Source organism: Dendrobates tinctorius, unplaced genomic scaffold, assembly GCF_039654945.1.
Source record: "Dendrobates tinctorius isolate UK_male_01 unplaced genomic scaffold, ASM3965494v1 ptg000075l, whole genome shotgun sequence".
Lineage (NCBI taxonomy): Eukaryota > Metazoa > Chordata > Amphibia > Anura > Dendrobatidae > Dendrobates > Dendrobates tinctorius.
The window spans coordinates 27,893,687-27,919,799 of NW_027361743.1; the positions used below are offsets into that span (position 1 = coordinate 27,893,687).

Genomic DNA, 26,113 nt, shown 5'->3' on the forward strand with positions numbered 1-26,113 from the left:
AATATATCTTAGTGAAATATTCTTCCTTTTCCACTTTTGAGACAGTTCTTCCCTTCCCCCCCTGCCTCCTGAACTCATCATTTACTTGGTCAAAAGGGAATAGACTGGGAGCTTACTGAGGGATCAGGTTACAGCTGTCAATAAGAATCTATGGAGCGGAAAAGATGAGAAAATAGCAGAGTGAGAAGCAGAGTAAGGATAGCTGAACACCATCATTTTCTATCCATACGAGATCAGAGTTTGGTCAGAGTGGCATCAGTTTTTCTTGGAGGTGGAGGGAAAAAAAAAAAAACAGTTTTCCACCCTCTCGATACTGTCAGTCCGTGAAAATCATCCAAGTGTGGTCGGTTGTTTTTCATGGACCCATAGACTTGCAGTGCCGATTTTGATCCGACACTTGGATTAAGATCATCCATGTTTCCAACTTTTTTCCTAGGGCCACTCACTGCAAGGAGAAAAAACAGACGTGCACAGCCCCATAGAAAGTCATAGGTACGATGTAGGATATTATAGGTCCTGTGCAAGAGCCTTAAGGCTAAGGTTTCTCTCGTCCGAGAAAATCGGTCCGATTATGCTAATTAGAGTTTGATCAGAGTGTGATCTGATTTTCTCAAACATGGAGAGAAAAAAGAAAAGATTCTCCACCTTCTCCATTCAGTCTGTCTGTGAAAATCAGACCACAATTGGATGTCATCTGAGTGCAGTCTGATGTTTTCCAAAGATCCAGAGACTTGAATAGTTGAGTGCGATCCGAAGATCGGAGGCAAATCATGTATGCTGCAATTTGTTTTCCTCTGTCTCAGGAAAAAATATCAGACATGTGCACCGCCCCATAGAATACCATGGGGATGAGTTGTATCTATCAAAATAATATATATAGCACCCATCCGATTTTTACGGTCATGTGCACAAGCCCAAGTGTAACGTAAGTGTTCACCAGACCTCTGTGCTGGATTCACAGCTACACTGACCAGTTCTTCTGTGTAATGTGCTCCATGCTGCTGCTACTTCTGTACATGAGCTACAGAGACAGGAGAGCAGGAGTCGCTTATTTATCTGTGCGCAGCTAGTCTCCATCCACTAGCTCAGAGGCAACTAAAAATTTGGGATAGAAACTGCAAAGTGGATACTGGTTAAAAGTGAAGGCTATAAGTCTTACACTGGCCAGAAATAGTGCTTTCTTCACGTACAAATACAACAGATGCTAAACTGACCCCACTAACTTAGAATAGGGTTTGTTAGGATTTAATCAGAGCTTCATTCACTTTGGCAGAAATAATGGTAAAACATGAAGCGCTATTCTTTCTGTCAAATCTGCCGATTAGTGATGAGCGAACGTGCTCCAATAAGGTGTTATCTGAGCATGCTCATGTCCTAATCGAGTGTCTTCAGCGTGCTCGAGAAAAATATTAAGTCGCTATGGCTGCATGTTTCGCGGCTGTTGGACACATGTAGGAATTTCCTGTTTGTTAGCCAATCCCTGAATGTTTTGTGGCTGTTGAACAGCAGTGAGACACGCAGCCATGGGAAATCGAGCATTTTTTTTGAGCACGCCAGAGATACTCGGTTAGCACCCGAGCATGCTCGCATGTCTGAGCACGCTCGCTCGTCTGAGCACGCTTGCTCGTCACTATTGCCTATGGAGAGGTCTGCTCTGATCGGTTAAATGGAGCCTTATATTGTGAAGGATACCATTAGTATTGCAGGAAATTTTATGGAATGCAACAACCTGCAAATCTGCAGCCACCAGACCACTCTGTTCTTGCACTGAGTAAGGCCGGGGTCACACTTGCGAGAAACTCGCAGGAGTCTCGCGTCTCAATACCCATCACTGCCGCGGGCACACGGATCGGAGCGCTCAGCTGCATAGAAATACACGGAGCCGCACACTCTGGTCCCGAGTGCCGGTGGCAGTGCCGGGTATTGAGACGCGAGACTCGTGTGAGTTTCTTGCAAGTGTGACCCCGGCCTAAAATGGAAACTTGTTGGGACAATTTTTCTTTTGAAATTGGTGTAAATGTCCTGGTCCAACAATAAAAATAATACTCGTATAGTGGCAATCTGATGTCCCAGCACTGAAAAATCTAATTTTATACCAAATTGCTAATTTGCCAGGAAGTGCATTGGGGGCGTACACTCAGAATACATGGACGTACCCCAAAATTTTCACGCAGCTTCAAATCTTGATTCCTCAGCGCTGGCACATGGAATAACTACAGAACAGGTGTCATTTGTATTGTACTAGGAATTATACCATTATCGTGAAAAATGGAATTTAGCATGTACTCATTTATTTTATATACCCACAAAACACTTTGAAACTAACACTTCCAAGACGAGGACGACAGAAATTCCTGGAAATGGAATATAATTTGCCTTTATACTTCTTCTAGTACGAGTCCCTCTCCATCATTTCATCCGCGAACCAAGGATCCTGACCCAATTCACACTTCTAAAAGTCGCTGGGATTCGTCAAGTTTTCATCAAATACTAAAGAATGATTTCCTCCGAGAACTCAATAATAATCAGCTCATTATTTCCCTCCTTGAAGTTTATTATCCTTGATCATTAGAAGTGTAAAAAGATATTCTGCGTTCTCTTTCATTCGCTGGAAATATTTTCCTTGTGGTAAGAGGAGTAATGTGAACCCACACGCACACGTTCCCCTCTCAATGATCAAATAATGATTTAATAATATACATTACGGAGCGAAATATCGATCAGACTAACGGATAGCCCGAAGAAAAAGACACACTGTATGCGGGAGATCTATAATTAAGTGACTGGTAAGTTACCTTGAGAATTCCAGCACATTGAGAAGTTCAAAGCTCTGTTCAGTCCCCATCTAGGAAAGAAAGAAATAAAAAAAAAACTTATTTTATTTTTCTGGCCAAAAGATGTAATTGTGCCAATAGTGCCACCTGGTGGACAGAAGAAGCAATCACTGTATATGTACTGGCTCCTCATATCAATATCCAGAGCGAAAAGTATTACATATCAATGTAATCTGTCCGAAAGCATGTGACAAGGAAATTAGATAAGGAATGAGGGATAAGGCAGCCATGGTCCATGGTCCTTGAGATCAAAAATGGTCAGCAAAATTATTAAAAATATATAAACAAACAAAAAAAAAAACAAGGATGAGCTGCTTTAGTTGCTGTTGGTCCTGTTTGCAACTCATAGGATTTATTGGGTTCATTGAGAATTTTCTTTCAGCGAGTAAAAACTGCAGCATTTAAGGGATATTGTTAAAAAAAGGGTTTCTATGGGCCTGCAGTGCCGATGGGGTGGAAAAAAATCCTCCCTTGTCACAGTCTAGTATGTATGAGGACTCAAGAAACAGCTGCCCACATCGCAGCTTTCTGGACCCCTGTGAGAATCAATAAGACCTTAGAGAGGTAAGATCCTACAAAAGAAAAGTAAATAAAACCAATTTTCTAAGTAAATATATTTCTAAAGGTGCTATTGGCATGAGATTCTCACAAGAGGTCGGTAACAACCCATCCAATCCACACATGGAAAGAAATCAAACCATAAGTTATGTCTAATAATGAAAAATGAGACAGGTAAAAAGTACTGAACACAAAGCAAGAGAGGTGCAAAAAGCCAAGGAAAGTCATGACACTAGCTGAAATCTAATCAGTAATTAGAAAGCAATCCTGCCACTTAGTGAAAAATAATATCAGCTGGTTCAACTGATGGCCTAAAAATAGGTGTCTCATTACCAAGGTAACACATAAGAAACATCCTATGATGGGTAAAACCAGTGAGCTGTCTGAAGACCTTCACAACCTTATTGTTTCAAAATATATTGATGAAATTGGTTACAAAAGAATTTCCAAACTACTGAAGGCTCCATTAATCACTGTTGAGGCCATAATACGGAAGAGGAAAGTACATTATTTCATCATAAACTGGCCACGACCAGGTGCTCCCTGCAAGATTTCAGACAGAGGAGTGAAAAGAAATATCATAAGAATTGTCCAAGGACCACCAGTGGAGAGCTAAAGAAAGACCTGGAATCAACAGGTACAATTATTTCAAAGAAAACTAGAAGTAATTTACTCATCCTCCATGGCCTGTATGCAGGCTCACCACACAAAATTTAACTCTTTGAATGCCGTAATATGCTCCATAATTGCCAAAATGCACTGCATATCACACCAAAAACACCATACCAACAGTGAAGTTTGGAGGTGGGAAACATCATGGTGTGGGGCAGTTTTTCAGCACTGTCAAATTTCATATAATTGAAGGAAGAATGAATGGACAAATGTACAGAAACATTCTTGATAAAAATCTTCTGCCTTCTACCAGGATGATGAAGCTATAACGAGGGTGGACATTTCAGCAAGCCAATAATAATAATAATAATAATAATAAATTTTATTTTTATAGCGCCGACATATTCCGCAGCACTTTACATTTCAGAGGGGATTTGTACAGACAATAGACATTACAGCATAACAATAATCACATACAGTAGATTATAACAAATACCAAGAGGAAAGAGGGCCCTGCTCACAAGCTTACAGTCTATGAGGAAAGAGGTAGACACGAAAGGTGGGTGGTAACAGTTGCCCTGATTGTATGGACCAGCCATAATGTTAGGTGTGTGACAGTATGGACACAGAGGGCTAATGGATGCATAAAGCATGTGGGAGAATGATGCGGGGAACCTGGTTATGGTAAAACTTTTGGCTCTGCCACACAGGGATAGATTAGGTTAATGTGTTGAGGTGGTAGGCCAGTCTGAATAAATTCGTTTTCAGGACACGCTTAAAATTGTGGGGATTGGGGACTAATCGTATTGACCTGGGAAGTGCATTCCAAAGAATTGGCGCGGCACATGTAAAGTCTTGGAGACGGGAGTGGGAGGTTCTGACTATTGAGGATGCTAACCTCAGGTCATCAGCAGAACGGAGGGCGCGGGTAGGGTGGTATACTGAAACAAGGGAGGAGATGTAGGGTGGTGCTGAGCCATGGAGGGCTTTGTGAGTGAGGGTAATAAGTTTATACTGAATTCTGGAGTGGATGGGTAGCCAGTGTAATGACTGGCACAAGGTAGAGGCATCGGTGTAACGATTGGTGAGGAATATGATCCTGGCTGCAGCATTCAAGACAGATTGGAGAGGGGAGAGTTTGGTAAGAGGGAGACCGATTAGAAGAGAGTTACAATAGTCGAGACGAGAATGAATAAGAGAAACAGTAAGTTTTTGCAGAGTCAAAGGTAGAGTCAAAGGTAGCTAATGATCATAAACACACAGCCAAGGAAATTTTCAACTGGTTTCAGAGAAAGAAAAGAAAGATGCTAGAATGGCCCAGCAAATCACCTAACCTGAATCCAATAGAACATTTAAGGAAAACTCAGATTTCATAGAAGGAGCCAACAGGACTTTCAGGATTTAAAGAGTGTTTGTGTAAAAGAATAGACCAAAATCACAGCTGAGCAATGTCTGCAACTAGTTTCTTCGTACAGGGGGCGTCTTCAAGCTGTCATCATCAACAAAGGGTTATGTACGAAGTATTAATTAAATTTCAGTAAGCATTTTCAATACTTTTTTCCTGTGTCATTTCTCATTACACATAATTTATGGTTTGATTTCTCTGTCTGTGTGGATTGGATGGGTTGTTATCGACATCTGGTGAGAATTTCATGTGAATAGCACCTTTAGAAATATATTTACTTAGAAAATTGGTGATGTGTTCAATACTCGATTAACCCGCTGTATATGTGTATACACACACGTTCAAAGATTGCTGTCCTGTGTGCTGTGAAGAAACCAGAGTATACTGTATCTTAATTATCCAGACGACTATGTTTTTGTAAACCAAGAAGAATTGACTTTTATCTGTATAATGGCTTGTGGATTTAAGCGTTTATATCTGGTGGGTCAAGAAGACAAACTTGCAAACTGATATACTGTGTAAGGGTACCGTTACACCTAGTGACTCACCAGCGATCCCGACCAGCGATATGATGCGGTCAGGATCGCTGGTGCATCGCTAGGTGGTCGCTAGTGAGCTGCCACACAGGCAGATCTCACTAGCGACATCGCTGGGGACGGGGATCGCTACGTACCTGTCAGACGCGGCGATCCTGCGTCCTCCCGCCCGGCTCCATGCGTCGCTCGTCGGCGCCACAGGAAGCCCCAGCAGGAAGTGGCCGACGAGGAATGGTCCAGGAGCTTCTTGCGCGATCAGCGATAACCAGCGGGGGAGCCGGTCGGAGGTAAGTATCACATGCAGCGATATCGCTAGCAATATCGCAGTGTGTAACGGGGGCTTATGTCTGTAATAGTGACTTGTGCATAGTGTGTGTTTATCTTTGTTTATTGTGTGCCGATATGTTAACTGTGCATTGTATTCTGGAAACAGTTTGCTGACTTCGAAAGTAAATAGGGAAAAGAATGTGAGGGTGGACTGAAGGACACTGGGTAATTCTAAAAATAGCTTACATGCCTTGGGTATAAAAAGACTCAGAGCAGATTTCATGACACAGAGCTACCAGCCAGAGATTTTGCAAAACACCCAACAGACGAGAGACAGGACTGCTGTTGTGAGTTCATTTTCCCCTTCACTACTGAGGCCTGAGGAACTCCCTCTTCTGGTGAAGAAAGGTAGTGAGCCTGATTGTCAAACACCTGGGGCTGATGATGATGACTGGCTGAGTGGAGTTAGTGACTGGATATAAGGCTGCCGACGCCCTTCTGGCCTGCGGGTGATTTCTCTGTGGACTTCTAGGAAACCAGTCTGATTCCTGCTCATCTAAAGCTAAGATTTCTGCTTTGCCTTTTTGCATTGTGTTTTGTTTTCCTTGCTTTTCTGGATTCTGCCATTCCCTGCTGGGGTGAGCTGAATCTCCTTTTGCCTGTTGCTCTGTCTTCAGAATATTCCTGAGTACTGACATAGCCTTTTTTGAAGCCTAGCGTCTTCAGGGCCTTTTTTACTGTCAGTTTGTTGGCTCTTATTTTCATAGGGTTTTTTCACGGATTGCAGACAGCAGCCTTCCTGTCCTTTACTATCTAAGCTAGCTTGGGCCCCATCTTTGCTAAGTCTATCTTACTGTCTGTGTTTTGTTCTTTCTTCTTGCTTCACCGTCATTATATGTGGGGGGGCTGCCTTTTGCTTTGGGGTCTGCTCTGGGGCAGTTTAGATTTCCCTTTCTGTCTTCAGGCTATGTAGTCCTCCGGCTGTGATCGAGGGGCCTAGGGCATCGTAGGAGCCCCCCACGGCTACTGCTAGTTGTGTTGATAGGTTCAGGGGTCTGCAATCCGATAGCTGCCAACTTCTCTGGTTTTCTGGACTTAGCTAGCATTTCTATTTTTGCCTCCTACGGTGACTCAATCATAACAACTGCAGCCAATTCATCATGGCACCATCACGAGGGACAAGGACCTATGATTCTATAGGAAACATCCTAGGGGTTTTCGGCTCCAGTTGGAAGGACACAGATCTGATCCAGTGACCATTTCTGAACCATGGAAACGTTTGGAGAAAGCCAGGTTTTGGGACCCGCTGTTCGCCTGGTTCCATGGAGATGGTTGGATAAGCCAGGTGGTGACTCAAGTCAACTGGCTTTGGACCTTGTACGGACTCTATGGACTGTTCTCTGTCATCTCCCTACGCTTGTTGTTACCTCTTCTCTGTGTGTGTATCACAGGTGGTATAGCGACCCTGGGAGCTCTGACGTAACATCTACCATTATCCCGGCGAGTGAGCGGAAGGGTGAGACTCTCTAATGTGCACCATCTTGGGGGTAGTTGCTGGGATTGTTCTGTTTGCTATTGGGAGTTGTTGGTCAATAAAGTATTGCCACACTGATTTACCCTAATCCTGTGTTATTTGTGTAGTACATCGCCCGCCGGCGGGCGTTCAGTGGTATGAGCCCTGGTCCATGCAGTCTTGCTAAAGGCAGTCGGGCCAGCGGACGAGAGCACCCATTGACCCCGTTTTCTCCACAAAAGCCATTAGTATTTTCTCCAGCATGATATGTGCTGAGAGCAATCCAGTTGCTATATGGGCATGTGTTGTGAATTTGCTTTCTGGCCTACCACTGGTTACTAGTGAGGGTAATGGAGCTGATCTGATTAACAGAGGCTTGCCACCTGATAATGAGGAGGACGATTGGAGATCTGGAGTCTCTGACTGGATTTAAGACAGCCGACTCCCTCTATCCCTGCTGGTGATTTTTCCTTCCTCCTGAGGTCTTAGTTTCCAGCTCAGTCCCTGCATGCTCAGCTAAGTGTTCTTTTGCTATTGTTCACATTTGATCTGGTTTTGTCCTTTTCAGTTTTTTGTGGTCAGCCAGCTCCGGCTGGGGCTGTGCTGAATCTCCATCTATATGTTACTGCTTGTGCCAGTTTGTTTTTGTCCCTTATAAGAGTGGCCTCTTTTTGCTCTGCTTTCAGAATATACCAGAGTGCTGATATAGTGGGCAAAGTCGTGCGACTTCAGTATTTTTCTATCAGACGTGTTGGACATTTTTTGCAGGGTTTTTTGCGTGATTGCAGACAGTGTCTTTCCTCTCCTGTCCTGTCTAGTTAGTGTGGGCCCCATCGTTTGCTCAGTCTATTTTCCTACCTACGTTTGTGTTTTCATCTTGTCTCACCGACAATATATGTTTAGATTTCCCCTTTCTTGCTTTAGGCTTAGTTAGCTCTCCGGCTGTGTTGAGGCGTCTAGGATCATCGTAGGTACGCTCCACGGCTACTGCTAGTTGTGTGGATAGGATCAGGGGTCTACAATCCGCTTAGTTACCAACCTCTCTGGTTCTCTGTGGCTTAGCTTAGTCTTGCTTTCCTCCTCGGTGACCCAATCACAACAGGCATGGCTTTCATGGTGGGTAGGTCAGAGATGGGTGGGACGCATACCCACCATATCTCCACCTCCAGGGTGTGGCTGGAGGGGAGTTAAATGTCCAGCCAGTTTTTTTTTCCATTGTCTGTGTGTGGAGGAAAGCAAGCCTCCGGATTGCTAGCTCCTGTGAGAGCTGCCGTATGTGTCGTCCGAGAGGACTTGGGCAGGATTGTGTATGGACTGTTTACTTTCATTTGAGCCAGACAGGCTGTTTTTATGTTACCATTGGTTTTTTTTGGGATTATGAGGCAATAAACCATTGGGAGACTTTAACCACCCGTGTGCCTGAGTCTACCTCGGGGAGCAGCTAAGCATTTCAACTCCTCACACGTGGTGTTTCGGATGCGGGCAACATTCCAGGAGCACGTGTAGCAGCGGTGGATAAATCCTATGGGTCCCTATGTCTGTTAGAGTCCAAAGGGTTCATCACTGGGCTCACAAATGTTTGACTTGTTGCATTTGGTCCACAAATGGTTGCAGCCAGAGTCCTCCACTTCAGCTCAGATGGTCGAGTGGGTCTCCATGGACAGATTTGTTCATTTGGTCCCAAGGCCGGTGCAGACCTGGGATGCCCAAGGAGACCCCCGGAATGTGGATGACCTGGTGGGCCTTGTAGAAAGGTACCAGGTGGTCGAGAGGTCCCTGAGGAAGCCAGGGGGTGGTACATCTCCATACTGGGATACCCAGTGGGAGCCCGAGTCCCAAAAGAGGGGTAACAGAGCCACCACTGGGGAGGAGTCAAAGGTCCCAAAGTGCTTTCTGAGGGGCTACCATAGGCTTCTACTAAAGACCTGATCTGCTGGCGGTGTCATGGTCCAGGACACATAGCAGCCCATTGTCCTATGTCTTCCGAGCAGATGGCTTGCAGCCTAGTCAGGCGCTGCTCGTATTATGCCTAGCCAGCCTGCAGTGTGGACTATCAGCCTGTAGAGGGGCCGTAGTCATGTCCCGTGACCATAAACGGAGTACTGGCATCAGGACTCTTGGACTCCAGGAGCTTGGTGACCCTGATAAGGTCCACGATTCCCCACCAGTTGATCACAGGGAAACATGTGGGCATCCACTGTATCCATGGGAATGCCAAAGACTCCCCTGTTGCCAGAGTTTTGATTAAAAAGAACCGTGGTACAGAGGTCCACGAGGTCGGGGTAGTCAAAGACTTACTACACCCTGTGATAATCGGGCGGGACTTCAGTCTGTTCTGGGACTTGTGGGAAAAAGCAGGAGTGCCTAGTGTCTCAGGCAGGAGCCAGCACAACCCTGATGAATTCCCACTGCAGTTGGAGTGGAGGAATTCTCCTTGTGTATCCTAGCTGGTGATGAAGATGAACCGGTGACCAGCGAGGCCAAGTTTCCTGAGCTGGGGGTGTCTGGGGAAAATTTTGGGACTGCTCAAATGCGGGATCTTACCCTAAAAGGGGCCTTTGAAAATGTGTCTGTGATTGATGGGGTTGCTCAAGAGCCGGAGGCTGACACCAGGTATCCACACATTGCAGTCAATAGCGAATTGTTGTATCGAGTGATTACACTGAGAGGAGGTGAAATAGTAGAGAGCTGTTGGTTCCAGGGCCATACCGGCAAAGGGTTCTAGACATGGCACATTCGTATGGTATGGGGGGACATCTAGGGGAGGAGAAAACACAGGATAGAATATTTCAGAGGTTCTACTGGCCAGGATGTTACTGGGACATCCAGAACTATTGTAGGTCCTGCCCCACCTGAGAGATAACTGCTGCTGTTGTGAATTCCCTTGCTCGGACTTCTGAGCCGAAGCTCCCCCTGCTCCCTCTGGTGGTTAATGGGAGTAGTGGAGCTGGCCAGGTGGATGGAAGTTTCCCATCTGACGACGATAATTGGGAACCTGGAATTACTGGCTGGGAGCATATAATTGAGCAGGCTGCCCTTGGTAGTTGCTGGTGATTTCCTCCTTGTGCATTTGGAGTTCTTCTGTCTCCTGTGACCTCAAGTTTTTTGTATATCAGATGTGTTGGATTTTTTTTAGGGTTTTGTGCGTGATTGCAGACAGTATCTTTTCTATCCTGTCCTGTCTAGAGGGCTTGGGCCCCACTGTTTGCTCAGTCTGTTCTCTGCCTGTGTTTGTGTCTCATTTTGTCTCACCGACAATATATGTTGGGGGCTGTCTATTCCTTTCGGGATCTGCTCCGAGGCAGTTTAGATTTCACCTTTCTGGCTTTAGGCTTAGTTAGTTCTCCGGCTGTGCCGAGGCGTCTAGGGCATCGTAGGAACGCTCCACGGCTACTGCTAGTTGTGTGGATAGGATCAGGGGTCTGCAATCCGCTTAGTTACCAGCCTCTCTGGTTTTCTGGTGGCTTAGCCTTTTCCTGCCATCCTCCTCGGTGACCCATTCATAATACGCTGCCTCTTCTAACTTCTGAAGTCCTCTAGTCCCGTTACCAGTAGTAGAGCTCCCATTCGAGCAAATTGCCATGGACCTGATAGAGCCCTTAGTTAAGTCTGCGCGAGGGCACCAATATATTGTAGTGGTCATGGACTATGTGACCAGGTACCCTGAAGCAGTACCCCTAAGGAACTCTTCGGCTAAGAGTATTGCCCGGGAATTGGTCCATATTTTTGCTAGGACTGGCCTGCCATAGGAGATTTTGACAGATTAGGGAACCCCCTTCATGAGCAAGATAATGAAGGAACTGTGTAGGGTACTCCAGATTGCCCAGCTGCGAACCTCAGTGTACCATCCACAGAACGACGGCCTAGTAGAACGCTTCAATAAAACCTTGAAAGACATGCTCAAAAAGGTCATTGAGAAGGACGGTCGAGACAGGGACTAACTGCTTCTGCTTTTGCTCGTTTCCATCAGGAAAGTGCCTCAGGCCTCTATTGGCCGTTCGAGCTCCTGTATGGTCGACATCCGCGAGGGCTCCTGGATATCGCCAAGGAAACATGGGAAGCTGAGGTCACACAACAGAGACAATCATACAGCATGTTTCCCAGCTGCAGGAGAGAATGGCAAAAGTGATGCCTATCGTGAAGGAACATCTTCTCCAGGCACAGGAGGCACAGGCGAGGGTATATAACCGATCAGCGAGACTGAGGCAGTTCCAGCCCTGAGACCGTGTGCTAGTGCTAATCCCCACTGTGGAGATCAAGTTCCTAGCAAAGTGGCCAGGTCCTTACGAGGTGGTGGAAAAACTGAGCAAAGTTATTTACAAAGTACACCAGCTGGGCGAAGGAAGCCGTACCAGGTCTATCACGTGAACTTGCTCAAACCCTGGCGAGACCGAGAACCGCTGGAAACTCCTTGCCTGGGAGCCAGTCGCAAAGTCACCATGGATGATGTCACCATTGCAGAGAGAGACCGCCACGCCGGCCCAAAGGCAACAGTGTAGGGAGCTGTTGCAGCGGAACTGGGACCTATTCTTAGAGTTGCTGGGAAAAACGCAGGTGGTCGAACATGACGTGTTGGCGGAACCACATGTCAGGGTGAACCTCAAGCCTTATAGAATTCCGGAAGCACAGAGAGAGGTGATATCCAATGAGGTGAAGAGGATGGTAGACCTCGGGGTGAGAGAGGAGTCGAAAAGTGGATGGTCGATGGCGGTTTCAACGACTACCGCAAGCTGAATGAAGTCTCTAGTTTTTATGCTTACCCGATGCCTCGTGTGGACGAACTCATTGAGAGACTGGGACCCGCGAGTTCCATTACAACCCTGGACCTGATGAAGGGCTATTGGCAGATCCCCATGTCCCAGGGTGTCAAGGAGAAGAAAGCCTTCTCAACGCCTGATGGGTGTTTTAAATACACCAGGATGCCCTTCAGTCTGCAGGGCGTACCTGGCCACCTTCCAGAGGGCGATGGATCGGATCCTGGCTCTGCATAAGTATGCCGCAGCGTACTTTGATGACATAGTGGGCTTTAGCCTTGACTGGGCCAGTCATCTACCAAAGGTACAGTTGGTTCTGGATGCTTTAAGAAGTGTGCCATAGGGAAGGAAGAGGTCAAGTACCTGGGCTATGTCTTCAGAAGGGGTGAAATTAAATCGCAGATAAATAAGATCAAGGCGATTCAGAAGTGGCCACAACAGCTTACCAAGAAGCAAGTGAGGGCGTTTCTTGAAATTGTGGGCTATTACAGGCGGTTCATCCCAAGTTTTGCTATAATCGTCACACCACTGATAGATCTATTTAAAGGTACCAAGTCGACCGTAGTCAAATGCACTACTGACACACAGATGGCGTTCCAAGAGCTGAAGCAGGCTCTGTGTAAACATCCTGCTCTGATCGCACCAGACTTCAGCAAGGAGTTCGTGATCCAGACAGATGCCTCAGAAGTCAGGTTGGGAGCCGTGCTGTCTCAGGAAATAAATGGGGAAGAACATCCCATCCTGTATCTGAGCTGGTGTTAGGGACGGCGGGACGCACTAAATAAATAATAGTAAGTGCGTTCACCGCCCGTGGTCCACCGTGCAGAGGTGTTACGCTGCTGCTATGTAATGGCAGACGCACAATATGGCGGAATAACGCATGTGGGTTGAACGTCACCCAGTGTGCGCTGGGCGGTCTCTGTTACTTCACAGAGACGCCGAGCCGTTAAATACAAAGACCGAGCCTGTTGACGTCACAGAACTCAGCGGAATGCACACACGGTATATGGTCACAGGACACGGGCCCAAGACACAGGGTCACCGTCCCTCTAGACCTACCGTGCATGCGGCATCGCAACCACGGACGCCAAGAAGTACTGCTGACTGCAGCGCGGCGACAGATACTGCCGCTGTACGACAATGCCCGGCAGCAGGCAAACTGTCGGATGCTAGTACCGTGGATGATATGCACTGTGGCCTGTAGCTTGCCACTAACTGGCGCTGACTCTATCACTAATTCCCTAGCCACACACGTATTATCAGAGGGAGGGGAATCTTAATGAGTCCAAGTCCATGCATCCATCATCATTCACACAGGTAGCAACTAGAGTCTATACTAGTGCATGGCCGAGCAGCCATGCAAACCTTTTATAGCCGGGACCTTCCGGAAGCTTCCAGATCCCTGAGATGGATCAATCAGACCTGGAGAAGGACATGTGACTCCCGATATCCAATTGGAGATTGTCTCGTGAGCATGCTCAGTGGAGTGACGGAAGGACTTAGCCTCTGGAGTGGCTTGCTGCTGAGCAGCCAGCGTTGCTATTGCTGGCCCAGAGGTGGCAGCAAAAGCCAGACCCACAGAGCTGGTCTGAGCAGAGCGTCGGGAACGACGGGGCTGCTAGGCAGGCTCATCTGCGGTCGACGGAGAATGGGAGACCACTGAATGCAAGGCTCTGGATTCCCGCTGTGCAGCTGCAGGAACCCGATGCCTAACAGCTGGAAGCTCTCGTCATGCGAGAAAAATCACGTCATTATGGAGAAGGGGTGTCTAGCCATAAATTGGGCAGTGAATACATTGAGGTATTATCTACTAGGCCGGAGGTTCAATCTCATGTCCGATCATGCCCCTCTGAGATGGTTAAGGGAGAAACAGGCTAAGAATGCCCGTGTGACAAGGTGGTTCTTGGGTCTCCAGGATTTCAGGTTCCACGTAGAACACAGGCCCGGGAATCTACACGTGAATGCAGATGCCCTCTCCCGAATTCCCTGTTTGGTGTCCGAAGGTGCCAAAGCCCCTGGATTTTGGCAGAGGGTAGGAATATGTGACAGCGTCACTGGTGTCATATATGAGGGGAGATATGTGTCACAAAGATTGCTGTCCTCTGTGATGTGAAAGCGATTAGTGTTTTCTCCAGCATGATATGTGCTGAGAGCATTCCAGATGCTAAATGGGCATGGCTTTCATGGTGGATAGGTCAGAGATGGGCGGGATGCCTACCCACCATATCTCCACCTCCAGGGTGTGGCTGGAGGGGAGATAAATGTCCAGCCAGCTTTTTTTTACGCTATCTGTGTGTAGAAGAAAGCAAGACATTGGATTGCTAGCTTCTGGGTGAGCTGCCATATGTGTTGTCCGAGAGGAGTTGGGCAGGGCTGTGCATGGACTGTTTACTTTCCTTTGATCCGGACAAGCTGTTTTTCTGTTACCATTTTGTTTTTTTGGTTTATTATGAGGCAATAAACCATTGGGAGACTTTAACCACCCGTGTGCCTGAGTCTACCTCGAGGAGCAGCTAAGCCTGTCAACCCCTCACAATATGTGTAAGAACAGTGCCTTGGAAAAGTATAAGTACCCCGTGAACATTTCCACATTTTTCACATTACACCTGCAAATGTGAAAATTAGAAAACCATGCATCATTTCCTTTACACGTCACAAATACTTGCCACTTTGTGTCGGTCTATTGCATACAATTTCCAATAAAATACATTTAAGTTTGTGGGTGGAACATGAAAAAATGTGGAAAAAGTTGACGGGATATGAATACTTTTTCACAGCAGTGTATACATCTGTATATACTGTATGTACACTGTATTTTATGTTTTGGGTCTGTACTTTTTTGAGATTATCAAAATGTCTGGTTGGGCATGAAATACAAAAGATGGGTCAATAACACAAATAATAGTTGTACTTACTGCATCTATAATGACAGAGTCTGGTGTTCGGCCGGTGAATGCATAGCCAAGTTTTCTTGCTCCTTTAACAAGAGCGCCTTCATCTGCAAAGCACAATCAATTAGATTATAAAATACAGAATAATCCGCCATCTTTAATACCTGTGGGTAGTAAGGGGGGACTGACAACATTAAGGGAACCCATACGTGTTTACATGTGGAAGTAGCAGTATGGCTGCTTGCTACCCAATATTAGTGATACCTCTTATGTACCGCTACAAAGTGACAGTTGTGAGAAATCTAGTGTAAACGAATCGGAAGGTGCACCACTAGGGGTGTGTAAATGCACTTGGAAGATGCAGTCCAAGTGCACTGACACCCCCGTTGCACTTCCATCCTTATTTTCATAAGTTTTCTAGATTTCTCTTAAGCCCCACCCACTTTTAGGAAGCTTTAAAGAGTCTAGTAAAAACATGCACCAAAATGTGTGATAAATATATGCCAGTATTTTAATTTCAGGATCCGGCTACATGATTTTTTTTATACATATTTTTGTCTGTAACTATAGAGACACATAGAAGCTGGAAATAGAAAACAATACAAAAATGTTAAACAAGACTTCTGACAAAAAAAAAAAAAATTGTCACGTCGGATTGGTTATTAGGTGTGAAGAGCACAGCTCATACAGATCATGGGTGTCATCACTTACCTGGCGAGGAGGCCTGATAGATTATTTTATCTTCATCTTTTTCTGGGACCACCGTGTGGCACACGGCAAGTAATGTAAGAAATTCCTTAATCACCAGTGCTGAAGGCTGAAATGAGATAGTCCTGGCAGTCACATCAATGGTTAATTATGCAGAGTAATGTACAAATCAACAGGAAGCAATGTATTTACCTGTGTAAGGGGATGACCTACTTTTAAATACTGTTGTACCCAGCAAGTCCGTACATTACATCTTATGAGTGCAATAAAAAAAAGTAATACTTCATCACTCCTGTAGGGGCGCTGCAGGGAAATTGAACACTTTTTGCATAATTGTCGATCATCAAGACACCCTTAGGGAACTGTATTGAAAGTGTTTTCTCACCACCGTAAGTTATGGCATATGACTTAAAGCGTAACCACCATTTTTTTAAATTTGTATTTAATAAATAAAAAGTACATGTAAAAATAAGGAACTATGTAATATATCTTATTAGAGAAATTTGCTTTTTTCTCTGACAGAATTGATCAGTCATCATTATCACAATTCTCAATTCCGAGGTAAAATCTGTAATCAGTGAAGACGGACTCTCCCATTACGGAGATTGAATCTTATCAGTAGCAGCTGCCATCTTCTATCTCAGATGGACATTTTGACCGGGTTTCCACCTTGGAGAAAAAGGGTGTTATCATAATGTGTAATGTGAATTTGTAGGGAAAGTGAGAGTTAAAGGGAATCTGTCACCCTATTTTTCGCCTATCAGCTGCCGGCACTGACATCAGGGGCTTATCTACAGCATTCTGTAATACGGTAGATAAGCCCCCGATGTAACTTGAAAGATAAGAAAAATGAGTTATATTATACTCACCAAGGGGCGGTCCGGGTCCGGTCTTGGTCTGATGGGTGTCACGGTCCGGTCCGGCGCCTCCCATCTTCTAACGGTGACTTCTTCTTCTTTGCTGCCTGTCGTGGCTCCTGCGCAGGCGCACTGCAGGACTCTGCTCTCGACAAAATGCTGTAGATAAGCCTCTGATGTCAGCGCCGGCAGCTGATAGGCGAAAAATAGGGTGACAGATTCCCTTTAACGGTTTAGAATAGCCCAGTTTCTTGTCAGAACGACAGACAGGGCCCAGTGTGCGTAGAGAGGAGACCTAATGTCTGATCTGAGCAATGCTGCATGACGTGGGTGTCCCTAATGTGAGAGGAGACAGTGACAGGGAACAGCAAGATCCTAGTAGAAGGAAAGAGACGTAACCAAATGTCAGAGTTGTTGATCGGAGACAGGTCCACGGAAAGGACGCCTAGCAGTATGGCCCAGAGTTTATAAATATGAGAGGTAATGGAACAGAGGATGCGAGACGAAAAGAGTGCCCTGGGTGGGAGTTCCAAAGCGTCAATGATAGAGAAGTTCAGTATCGGCCATACCGGCAACACAGTTCTCTTTAGGAAAAAGAAGACGTGAAACAGCGGGTTGAGAACAGGTCTCTTACTAACTGGACTGTAGTACTGAGATGGGTTTCGTTGAAGTTGAAAGGAACGTTGAAGGTAGAGGACAAGCAAGTAAAGAGGAAGGAATTCCAACTATGTGTTAAACAGGATCCATATTGTGAAGGAAACGCTCATCGATTTGGGCCCCGCTACCTACTATGTATATATTCCCCCACCCCAAGTTATCATTGAGTAAAAACGTTTATTTTCAACTGGTGGTATCGCTCAATGAACTGTCAAACATCTGGTCCTGGCCAACCAAAGTCATAGGTGACATACGGCCTGTAAAGGCATAGCACTCTCAGCACATGTTCACACACCCATCCAAGGACCCCGCTTTCATGTAGCATGGTGGGGAGTAAGAGATGAGTACCTCACCCATGGCTACCGCCCTGTGCCACGTTGAAGACAGACGTTTTAAATTGGCCTTTTTTCCAGACAACCACACTGCATCCCAAACAAAAAAAAAATAAGAATTTAATTGGAACTATTGTAAAAAAATAAATAAATAAAAAGGTGAAAAGTATCTAAAATAATATACTGACTAGCACTAAAAAAATGACGACAACACTTTGTGCCTGGAGGTGCTGAGGCTTAGTAATACCAGAGAGAGTTCTGTTCTCCCCATTGTTGTAACCACAAAACTCTGCAAAAGATATTAACAAAAAAATGTGAAGAAGCTAAAAATAAAACAGGAGGATATTGTTTGACAGCCGCTGTGACAGTCCTGGAACTGTCAGCGTAGTCTCTGCTGAATAGTATCACACTGCTGACAAGTGTGTTTTATAGACATCAGACACCTCAGGGGGCTGCAGAGAGATAGGGGGGGGGGGGGGCAGCCTCACCGGTGGCAAATACCCATCAAGATCAAATGTAGCTCTATAGAAATTGTCATCTCTTCCATATAACAAATGCCTAAAATGCCACTATAACACTGGAAGTGTGTCTCGGATAACAGCAGCCATTTAGTTACATGGATCATAAATCACCTTTTTGTCACAAGGTATTATGCCTGCACTTATAACTAATCTATCTTTCTCAGAGATACATTATTGGCCCTTAACTACATTGTAAAAGGGCCCTGCTCATAACAGACAGTGGGGTCTGCCCCATACAAAAACGACAGAGCACCATTTATTAGCAGTTCCTCTGTTGTACTTCTCGGAAATGTACGAGTAAGGGTTTGTGCACACGTTGCGGATTGCTGTGCGGAATTTCCTGCGCGGAATCTGCATCTCTTGGCAGAATCCGCAGATCACGTTTTTTATGCGGATTTCCTGTGGATTTATTGCGGATTTTGTGCGGATTTCGCCTGCGTTTTTACACTTGCGGATTCCTATAATGGAATGGGTGTAAAAACGCTGCGGAATCCGCTCAAAGAATTGACATGCTGCGGGGAAAAACGCTTCGTTTCCGCAGCACGTGCACAGCAATTTTTTTTCCCCATAGAACAGCATTCTACTGTAAATCACTTGTGGATCTGCAGCAAATCTGCAACGTGTGCACATACCCTAAAATACATAATAACAATTTTGCTGCCAATCAGGTATGTTCCTACACACCCCACACTGGACAATGGTGCGAAATGGTTGGGCGGTGTCAAACATGAGCAATTGCGTGATTAGCGAAAATTGGATTCAATCTTTTACGATTTTTTTAATTCATTAAAAAAAGTAATTACTACAATTTGCCTGCTGATCTCGATTCCTCCACTAGATCCCTGCCTTTTCTATCCCTACGCTCGGTTTATTTTCAAAGAGCGTAAACCCTTCACGCACCGCGGCCAATTTCCGTTTTTGTTTTTTTTTTATTTTTTTTTCTCCTTCTTTCAAGAGCCATAACTTTTTTATCGTCCAATAAATATAGCCGTACGAGGGCTTGTTTTTTCAGGGACGAGTTGTACGTTTGAACGACACATTTCATTTTATCTGATGCTCTGGAAAGGGGGAATAAAATTCCAAGTGCATTGAAATTGCAAAAAAAACTGCAATTCCACAATTGACTTTTTTTTTCCACCATGTTCACTATATAGTAAAACTGACCTCACAATATAATTCTCCAAGTCAGGAGGAGTGCAGAGACACCAGACATGTATAGTTTTTTTTTGTTTTTTTTTATTAAATGGTGAAAATAAATCCAAAGACTTGTAAAAAAAAAAAAAAAAATTTTGCTTACGTGGCCATTTTTCAGACCCGTAACATTTTTAATTTTGGGGATATACTGTAGAGTTATGTGAGGGCTTATTTTTTTGTGTCCTAAGCTGGTTTTCTTTATACTATATTGGGGTAAATACAATGTTTTGACCGCCCCTTATTGAATTTTATTGCAATGCTGTGGCAGCCAAAAAAAATGTTTATTTCTGGCGTTTATTTTTTTCTCATTATTTCATTTACAGATGATAAATCAGACTTTTATGAATGCAGTGATACCAAACGTGTGTATTTTTTAAATGGTTTTATTTTTAGTGGGGCAAGAGGGGGGTGATTTGAACTTATATATTTATTTTTTTCATATTTAAAAAAATGTTTTACTTTTTACTGTATTTAATAGTCCTCTTAGGGGACTTGACCCTGCGATCATCTGATCACTTGTACTGTACATAGCAGTGATTCAGCACTGCTTTGTATAGTGAAAAATCACAGTCTCCTATGAATGCCAGCTATAAATGCTGGGGTTCACAGGAGACAAGCACGTAGATCTTCAGCAGACCCCCTGCTGTCATGACAACCCACTGTGGTGGTCTGCGCTCACGTCACGAGGGCCGATGTTGTTAGCTTGGAATGACGTGCCCTCGAGTTGTGAGTTAAAAATTAACAATGCGGGTGGCTGTTAGAGGCAGAAGATGGCTGAATAATTCAGCCATCATCTGCCGGGAAAGATGCAGGCTCGCAAAGTCAAGGACTAGACACATGATGTAACTGACATCATATGTCGGGAAAGGGATAATGGGGTTCTTTTGTCCTCTATCATTCCGAAGATTGATAGTTTGGTCCAGCGCTTTAGTTGAGTCTGCCAAGGACCCAGCAAGTGTCAGTGTAGTGCTTACAAGCTCTATAAAAGACCTTGTAAGAAAAACGTTCATCCAGCAAAATCTCCCATACACATGATATCTCAGCTCATGTTTTCAATGAGGAGACCAGTCTGGGCACAGTGTATCGTCCCCGGAAAAAAAAAAAAGAATTGGGCGTTCAAATTCCAACTGTTTAATCCTTCTCTCCCCCAAGTTCATCTCCATACCAGTCATATGATAGGCTGAAATCAGCATGTCCAGCTGACTTTCATCCAGTGAGTAAGGGGAAGCCTTTAGTCTAAAAATTCATTTATCTTACCCTAGCAGCTCCAGTCTACTTAGGTCATTATTAAATACAGAGTGACTTAAGTGTTGGCACCACTAATAGGCCTTTTTATCTGAGAAATAAAAGAACAGAATCCCCTGACAGGTGAAAACTCAGTGGGTGAAAAATTTAAACTATGCAGTCATGGCTGAAAGCGTTGGCACCCTTGAAATTGTTCCAGAAAATTAAGTATTTTTTTCCTCCAAAATTATTGCAATTATATACGTTTTGTTATACACATGTTTTTTTCCTTTGTGTGTATTGAATCAACACAAAAAAACTGAAAATAAGGCAAATTGTACATAATGTCACACACAACCACAAAAATGGGCTGGTCAAAATTGTTGGCACCTTTCAAAAACTGTGGGTAAACATTTTTGATTCAAGCACATGATGCTCATTCAAACTCACCTGAGGCAAGTAACAGGTGTGGGCAATATGAAAATCACACCTGAAAGCAGATAAAAAGGGGAGAAGTTGACTCAATCTTTGCATTGTGTGTGCCACACTAAGCATGGAGAACAGAAAGAGGAGCTGTCCTGCGGGCTCCAGCTGCATGAATCTCAGCAAAAACTATCCATTGACATTTGAACGAATGAAACGCTATGGCTGGAAACCCAGGAAGACCTCACTGCTGACAGAGACATAAAAAAGCTAGTCTGCAGTTTGCCAAAATGTACAGTATGTGTCACGCTGTAACTGTACATAAATAGGGAACGGGGCCCTGCACTGTCCCTAGGACTGGGACCTTAACTATCCCTGCTAGCAAAGGTAACTCTAAATGTGAGTAGACTTGGACCACCAGCCTTACAGTTCTTCTGTTATACCCGAAGTTGTCCCCTCTCCCTCCACAGGAAGTCTGGGACAGAAATGCTAGTGTATAAAAGTATATAAACACGTAAGACAAATAAGGATAACAGAAAGCAACTACCATACAAAACACTCACCAAAGAAAGAGACGTATATAAGGAAGGGTAGGAATGCACAAAATAAAATGGGAATAGGATAATGTGGAAAGCATACACCCGAAACCAGCACGCAACAATCTCCAACTCAGCACAGCGACTTCAAGAAGCAAAACTTTCACTGCCGTGGAAGAGAAGGTCTAACCACATTTTATAAGGAGAGGAAATGACCAGGTCAGGAACAGCTGTGTGATAGAGCTGCAAGTCTCTAACGAGTATAGAAAGGGTCGTTAACCTCTTCAACACCGAAGGAAACAAAATCCATTTAAAATGAAACCCAAATACCCAGGCTAAATAGAAGATCTGCGATTCGCAATACATAGTGATTTTCTAACCCCAGATTTCCTAGGAGGACGTTACCCACTGGTGACAGTACGTAAGCCAAAATCCTTCTGGGAAAACATCTTGTGGACAGATCAGACAGACAGAGACTTTTGATAAAGCATATCATTCTAATGTTTACTGACACCGGAATGAGGCCTACAAAGAAAAGAACACAGTACACACAGTCGAATATGGTGGACGTCCTAAGACGTGTTGGGGTTGTTTTGCTGCCTCTGGCACTGGGTGCCTTGACTGTGTGCAAGGCATAATGAAACCTGAAGACTATCAAAGGATTTTGGGTCACAATGTAATGCCCAGTGTCAAAAACCTGAGATTGTGTCCTAGGTCATGGATCTTCCAACATGACAATAACCCCAAACATACTTTATGAAGAACCCTGAAATGGATGGAAACAAAGAGCTGGAAAGTTCTGAAGTGGCCAGCAATGAGTCCTGATCTAAATCCCATTGAACAGCTTTGGAGAGAACTGTTGGAAGAAAGTGCCTACAAATATGAGAGACCTGGAGCAGTTTGCAAAAGAAGAGTGGTCCAAAATTCCAGTTGAGAGGTGTAAGAAGCTTGTTGATGTTATAGGAAGCGATTGATAGCAGTTATTTATTCCAAAGGGTGTGCATCCAAATATTAATTTGAGGGTGCCAACAATTTTGTCCGGCCCATTTTGGGGGTTTTGTGTGAAACTATGTCCAATTTACCTTTTTTTCATGTGCAATTCCAATCATTTTCTGGGAGAAATACCTCACTTTCTGGACCAATTTCAAGGGTGCCAACACTTTTGGTCATGACTGTCTGTGATTGGCTGTCATGATTTTAAATAGTCTGTTCAGTATGCCTATGTGTTCTGTATGACTAAGGGCAGAATCTGCGCCGAAAACAAGTCAGAGATGAATTTTTGGACATCATGAAAGAGCTTTTAATGAAATCGAAATAAAGATGTGGTTTTACCATTTACAAATGGATGATCTGCTAGGTTTTTTCACATTTTGCATATAGGCGACACCCTTCTGCATTTGCCATGATCGGTACTGGCACCGATCATGGCCCCTTAACCACCTAAATGCTGGACATAGGGCTCCCTCTTTAACCTTATCGACACCCCAAGATTGTGATTGTGGGGTTCCGATGTTTGCCATGACAATCTGCAGCCAAGTAATGACCTTGGGGTTTGGATGTGCTAGCTATTGTGGACTGTAAGGATATTAATACCATTTTAGTGGAAAAAAAAATATTTTTTCATTCCATTTTTTCCACTTTTTAATTCCTATGAAGCAGCAGGAGGGTTAACTACCTGACAGCAGTTATGAATACTTTGCAGTTTCTAAAATGGTATCCCTTTGGTTTTCCAATATGTAAACAAATATATGTTTTGTAAACTTTCTTGAAAAAAATGAAAAATTGCCTCTAAACTTTTAACCCATCCAACATCCAAACAAAATAAAGGGACATTTAAAAAATGATGCTGATGTAAAGTGAACAAGTGGGAAATGTTATTTATTAGCTATGTTGTGTGGCGTGACTATGTGGTTTAATGGTATAACAATCCAAATCACCAAAAACAAAAAATTGCAGCCTGTCCGAGTATGATTTCAAATTCGGAACACACTCAACCATGCAAGATAATGAGTTTATGGAAAACATTGGACTGCACTCAGATGTCGCTGAGTGTAGTCCGATTTCCTTGGATTGATACAATGGAGAAGACGGAGATTTTTTTTAATTTATCTGATAGAATCGGATTACACTATGATCAAGCTGTGGTACAAGTATAAGTGTCTGCATCTTTCAAGAAAACCATGATTTTTATGCAGGACAGTGCTCCATCACATCATGGAAGTCTCCACTGCTTGGCTGCTAATAAAAACCTTAAAGGGACTAAAACCAAGCACTGGCGCTCGGTGCTCGATGGCGGAACCAATCATTTAAATAGACCTACCCACCTGCTTGGCTTTTCATCTATCTCCACTTACCTCTGGATCTATGAAGCCAGAGCTTTCTAGATCCAGAGAAAGGTGGAGATACAGTGAAGGAAATAAGTATTTGATCCCTTGCTGATTTTGTAAGTTTGCCCACTGACAAAGACATGAACAGTCTATAATTTTAAGGGTATGTTAATTTTAACATTGAGAGATAAAATATCAAAAATAAAATCCAGGAAATCACATTGTATAAATTCTATAAATTTGTTTGAATTTTTCAGTGAGAAATAAGTATTTGATCCCTCTGGTAACAAGACTTAATACTTGGGGGCAAAACCCTTGTTGGCAAGCACAGCAGTCAGACGTTTTTTGTAGTTGATCATGAGGTTTGCGCACATGTCAGGAGGAATTTTGCTCCACTCCTCTTTCCAGATCATCTCTAAATCATTAAGATTTTGAGGCCGTCACTTGGCAACTCGGAGCTTCAGCTCCCTCCATAAGTTTTTTGTGGGATTAAGGGCTGGAGACTGGCTAGGCCACTCCATGACCTTAATGTGCTTCTTTTTGGGCCACTCCTTTGTTGCCTTGGCTGTATGTTTTGGGTCATTGTCTTGCTGGAAGACCCAGCCATGACCCATTTTTAATGTCCTGGCGGAGGGAAGGAGGTTGTCACTCAGGATTTTACGGTACATGGCTCTATCCATTCTCCCACTGAGGTGATGAAGTAGTCCTGTGCCCTTAGCAGACATACACCTCCAAAACATAATGCTTCCTCCTCTATCCTTGGCAGTGGAGATGGTGTTCTTTGGGTCACAGGCGGCATTTCACTTCCTCCAAACACGGCGAGTTGAGTTAATGCCAAAGAGCTCAATTTTTATCTCATCTGACCACAGCACCTTCTCCCAAACACTCATAGAATCATCCAGGTGTTCATTGGCAAACTTCAGAAGGGCCTGCACTTGTTCCTTCTTGAGCAGGGGGACCTCGCGGGCACTGCAGGATTTTAAACTTTTAGGGTGTAATGTGTTACCAATGGTTTTCTTGGTGACTGTGATTCCAGCTGCCTTGAGTTCATTAACTAGTTCCCCCATGTAGTTTTAGGCTGATCTCTCACCTTCTTCATGATCAAGGATACCCCACAAGGTGAGATTTTGTATGGTGCCCCAGATCTATGTCAATTGACAGTCATTTTGTATTTCTTACTATTGCACCAACAATTGTCTCCTTTTCACCCAGCGTCTTACTTATGGCTTTGAGGCCATTCTAGCTTTGTGCAGGTTTATGATGTCCCTGACATCCTTAGAAAGCTCTTTGGTCTTGCCCATGTTGTAGAGGTTAGAGTCTGACTGATTAATTGAGTCTGTGGACAGGAGACTTTTATAAAGGTGACTATGTAAGACCGCTGTCTTTAATGCAGGTAATGAGTTGGTTAGGGGCGTCTAACTGGTCTGTATTAGCCAGAACTCTTAATGGTTGGTAGGGGATCAAATACTTATTTCTCACTACAAAATGCAAATAAATTTATATAATTTATACAATGTGATTTTCTGGATTTTATTTTGGATATTTTATCTTTCAATCTTAAAATTAACCTACCCTTAATATTATAGACTGTTAATGTCTGTCAGTGGGCAAACTTACAAAATCAGCAAGAGATCAAATACTTATTTCCTTCACTGATGACATGTCCCCTTCCTCTCATGAACAAAACCCTGTAGTTGTTCAAAAATAAAACTAATCATTAAAAATCGCCTAATAATTGAGCACGCCGTGCAGCTTTATACATTTACTTGCTTTAATAGATGGTGTGTAATGTTGCACCTTTCACCTGATAATACTTACACTTTCCCCTTCAATGTTTTGAAAAAGCTTTGGGTCGTCAAAGTCACAGGATTCGCTTGTTGTTGGCAGCTGGCTGAAGACAAAAGACGACATCACAATTATTTATTAACATTAATGATGGAAAGTATTACCTGGAGATATAAAAG

At 44.0% G+C, this 26,113-nt stretch overlaps 1 protein-coding gene across 1 annotated transcript in view; it reads right to left on the bottom strand.

The window, feature by feature from the left end:
- The window catches only part of ATP8A2 (ATPase phospholipid transporting 8A2), a 1,255,085-nt gene that overhangs the window by 811,808 nt on the left and 417,164 nt on the right, over positions 1–26,113 (bottom strand). The window contains exons 16-19 of the mRNA XM_073583121.1: positions 25,968–26,040; positions 16,082–16,187; positions 15,395–15,477; positions 2,796–2,845 (exon numbers count right to left, since the gene is read on the bottom strand). Coding sequence (XP_073439222.1) covers positions 2,796–2,845; positions 15,395–15,477; positions 16,082–16,187; positions 25,968–26,040 — 312 coding nt within the window. The remainder of the gene's footprint in view (positions 1–2,795; positions 2,846–15,394; positions 15,478–16,081; positions 16,188–25,967; positions 26,041–26,113) is intronic.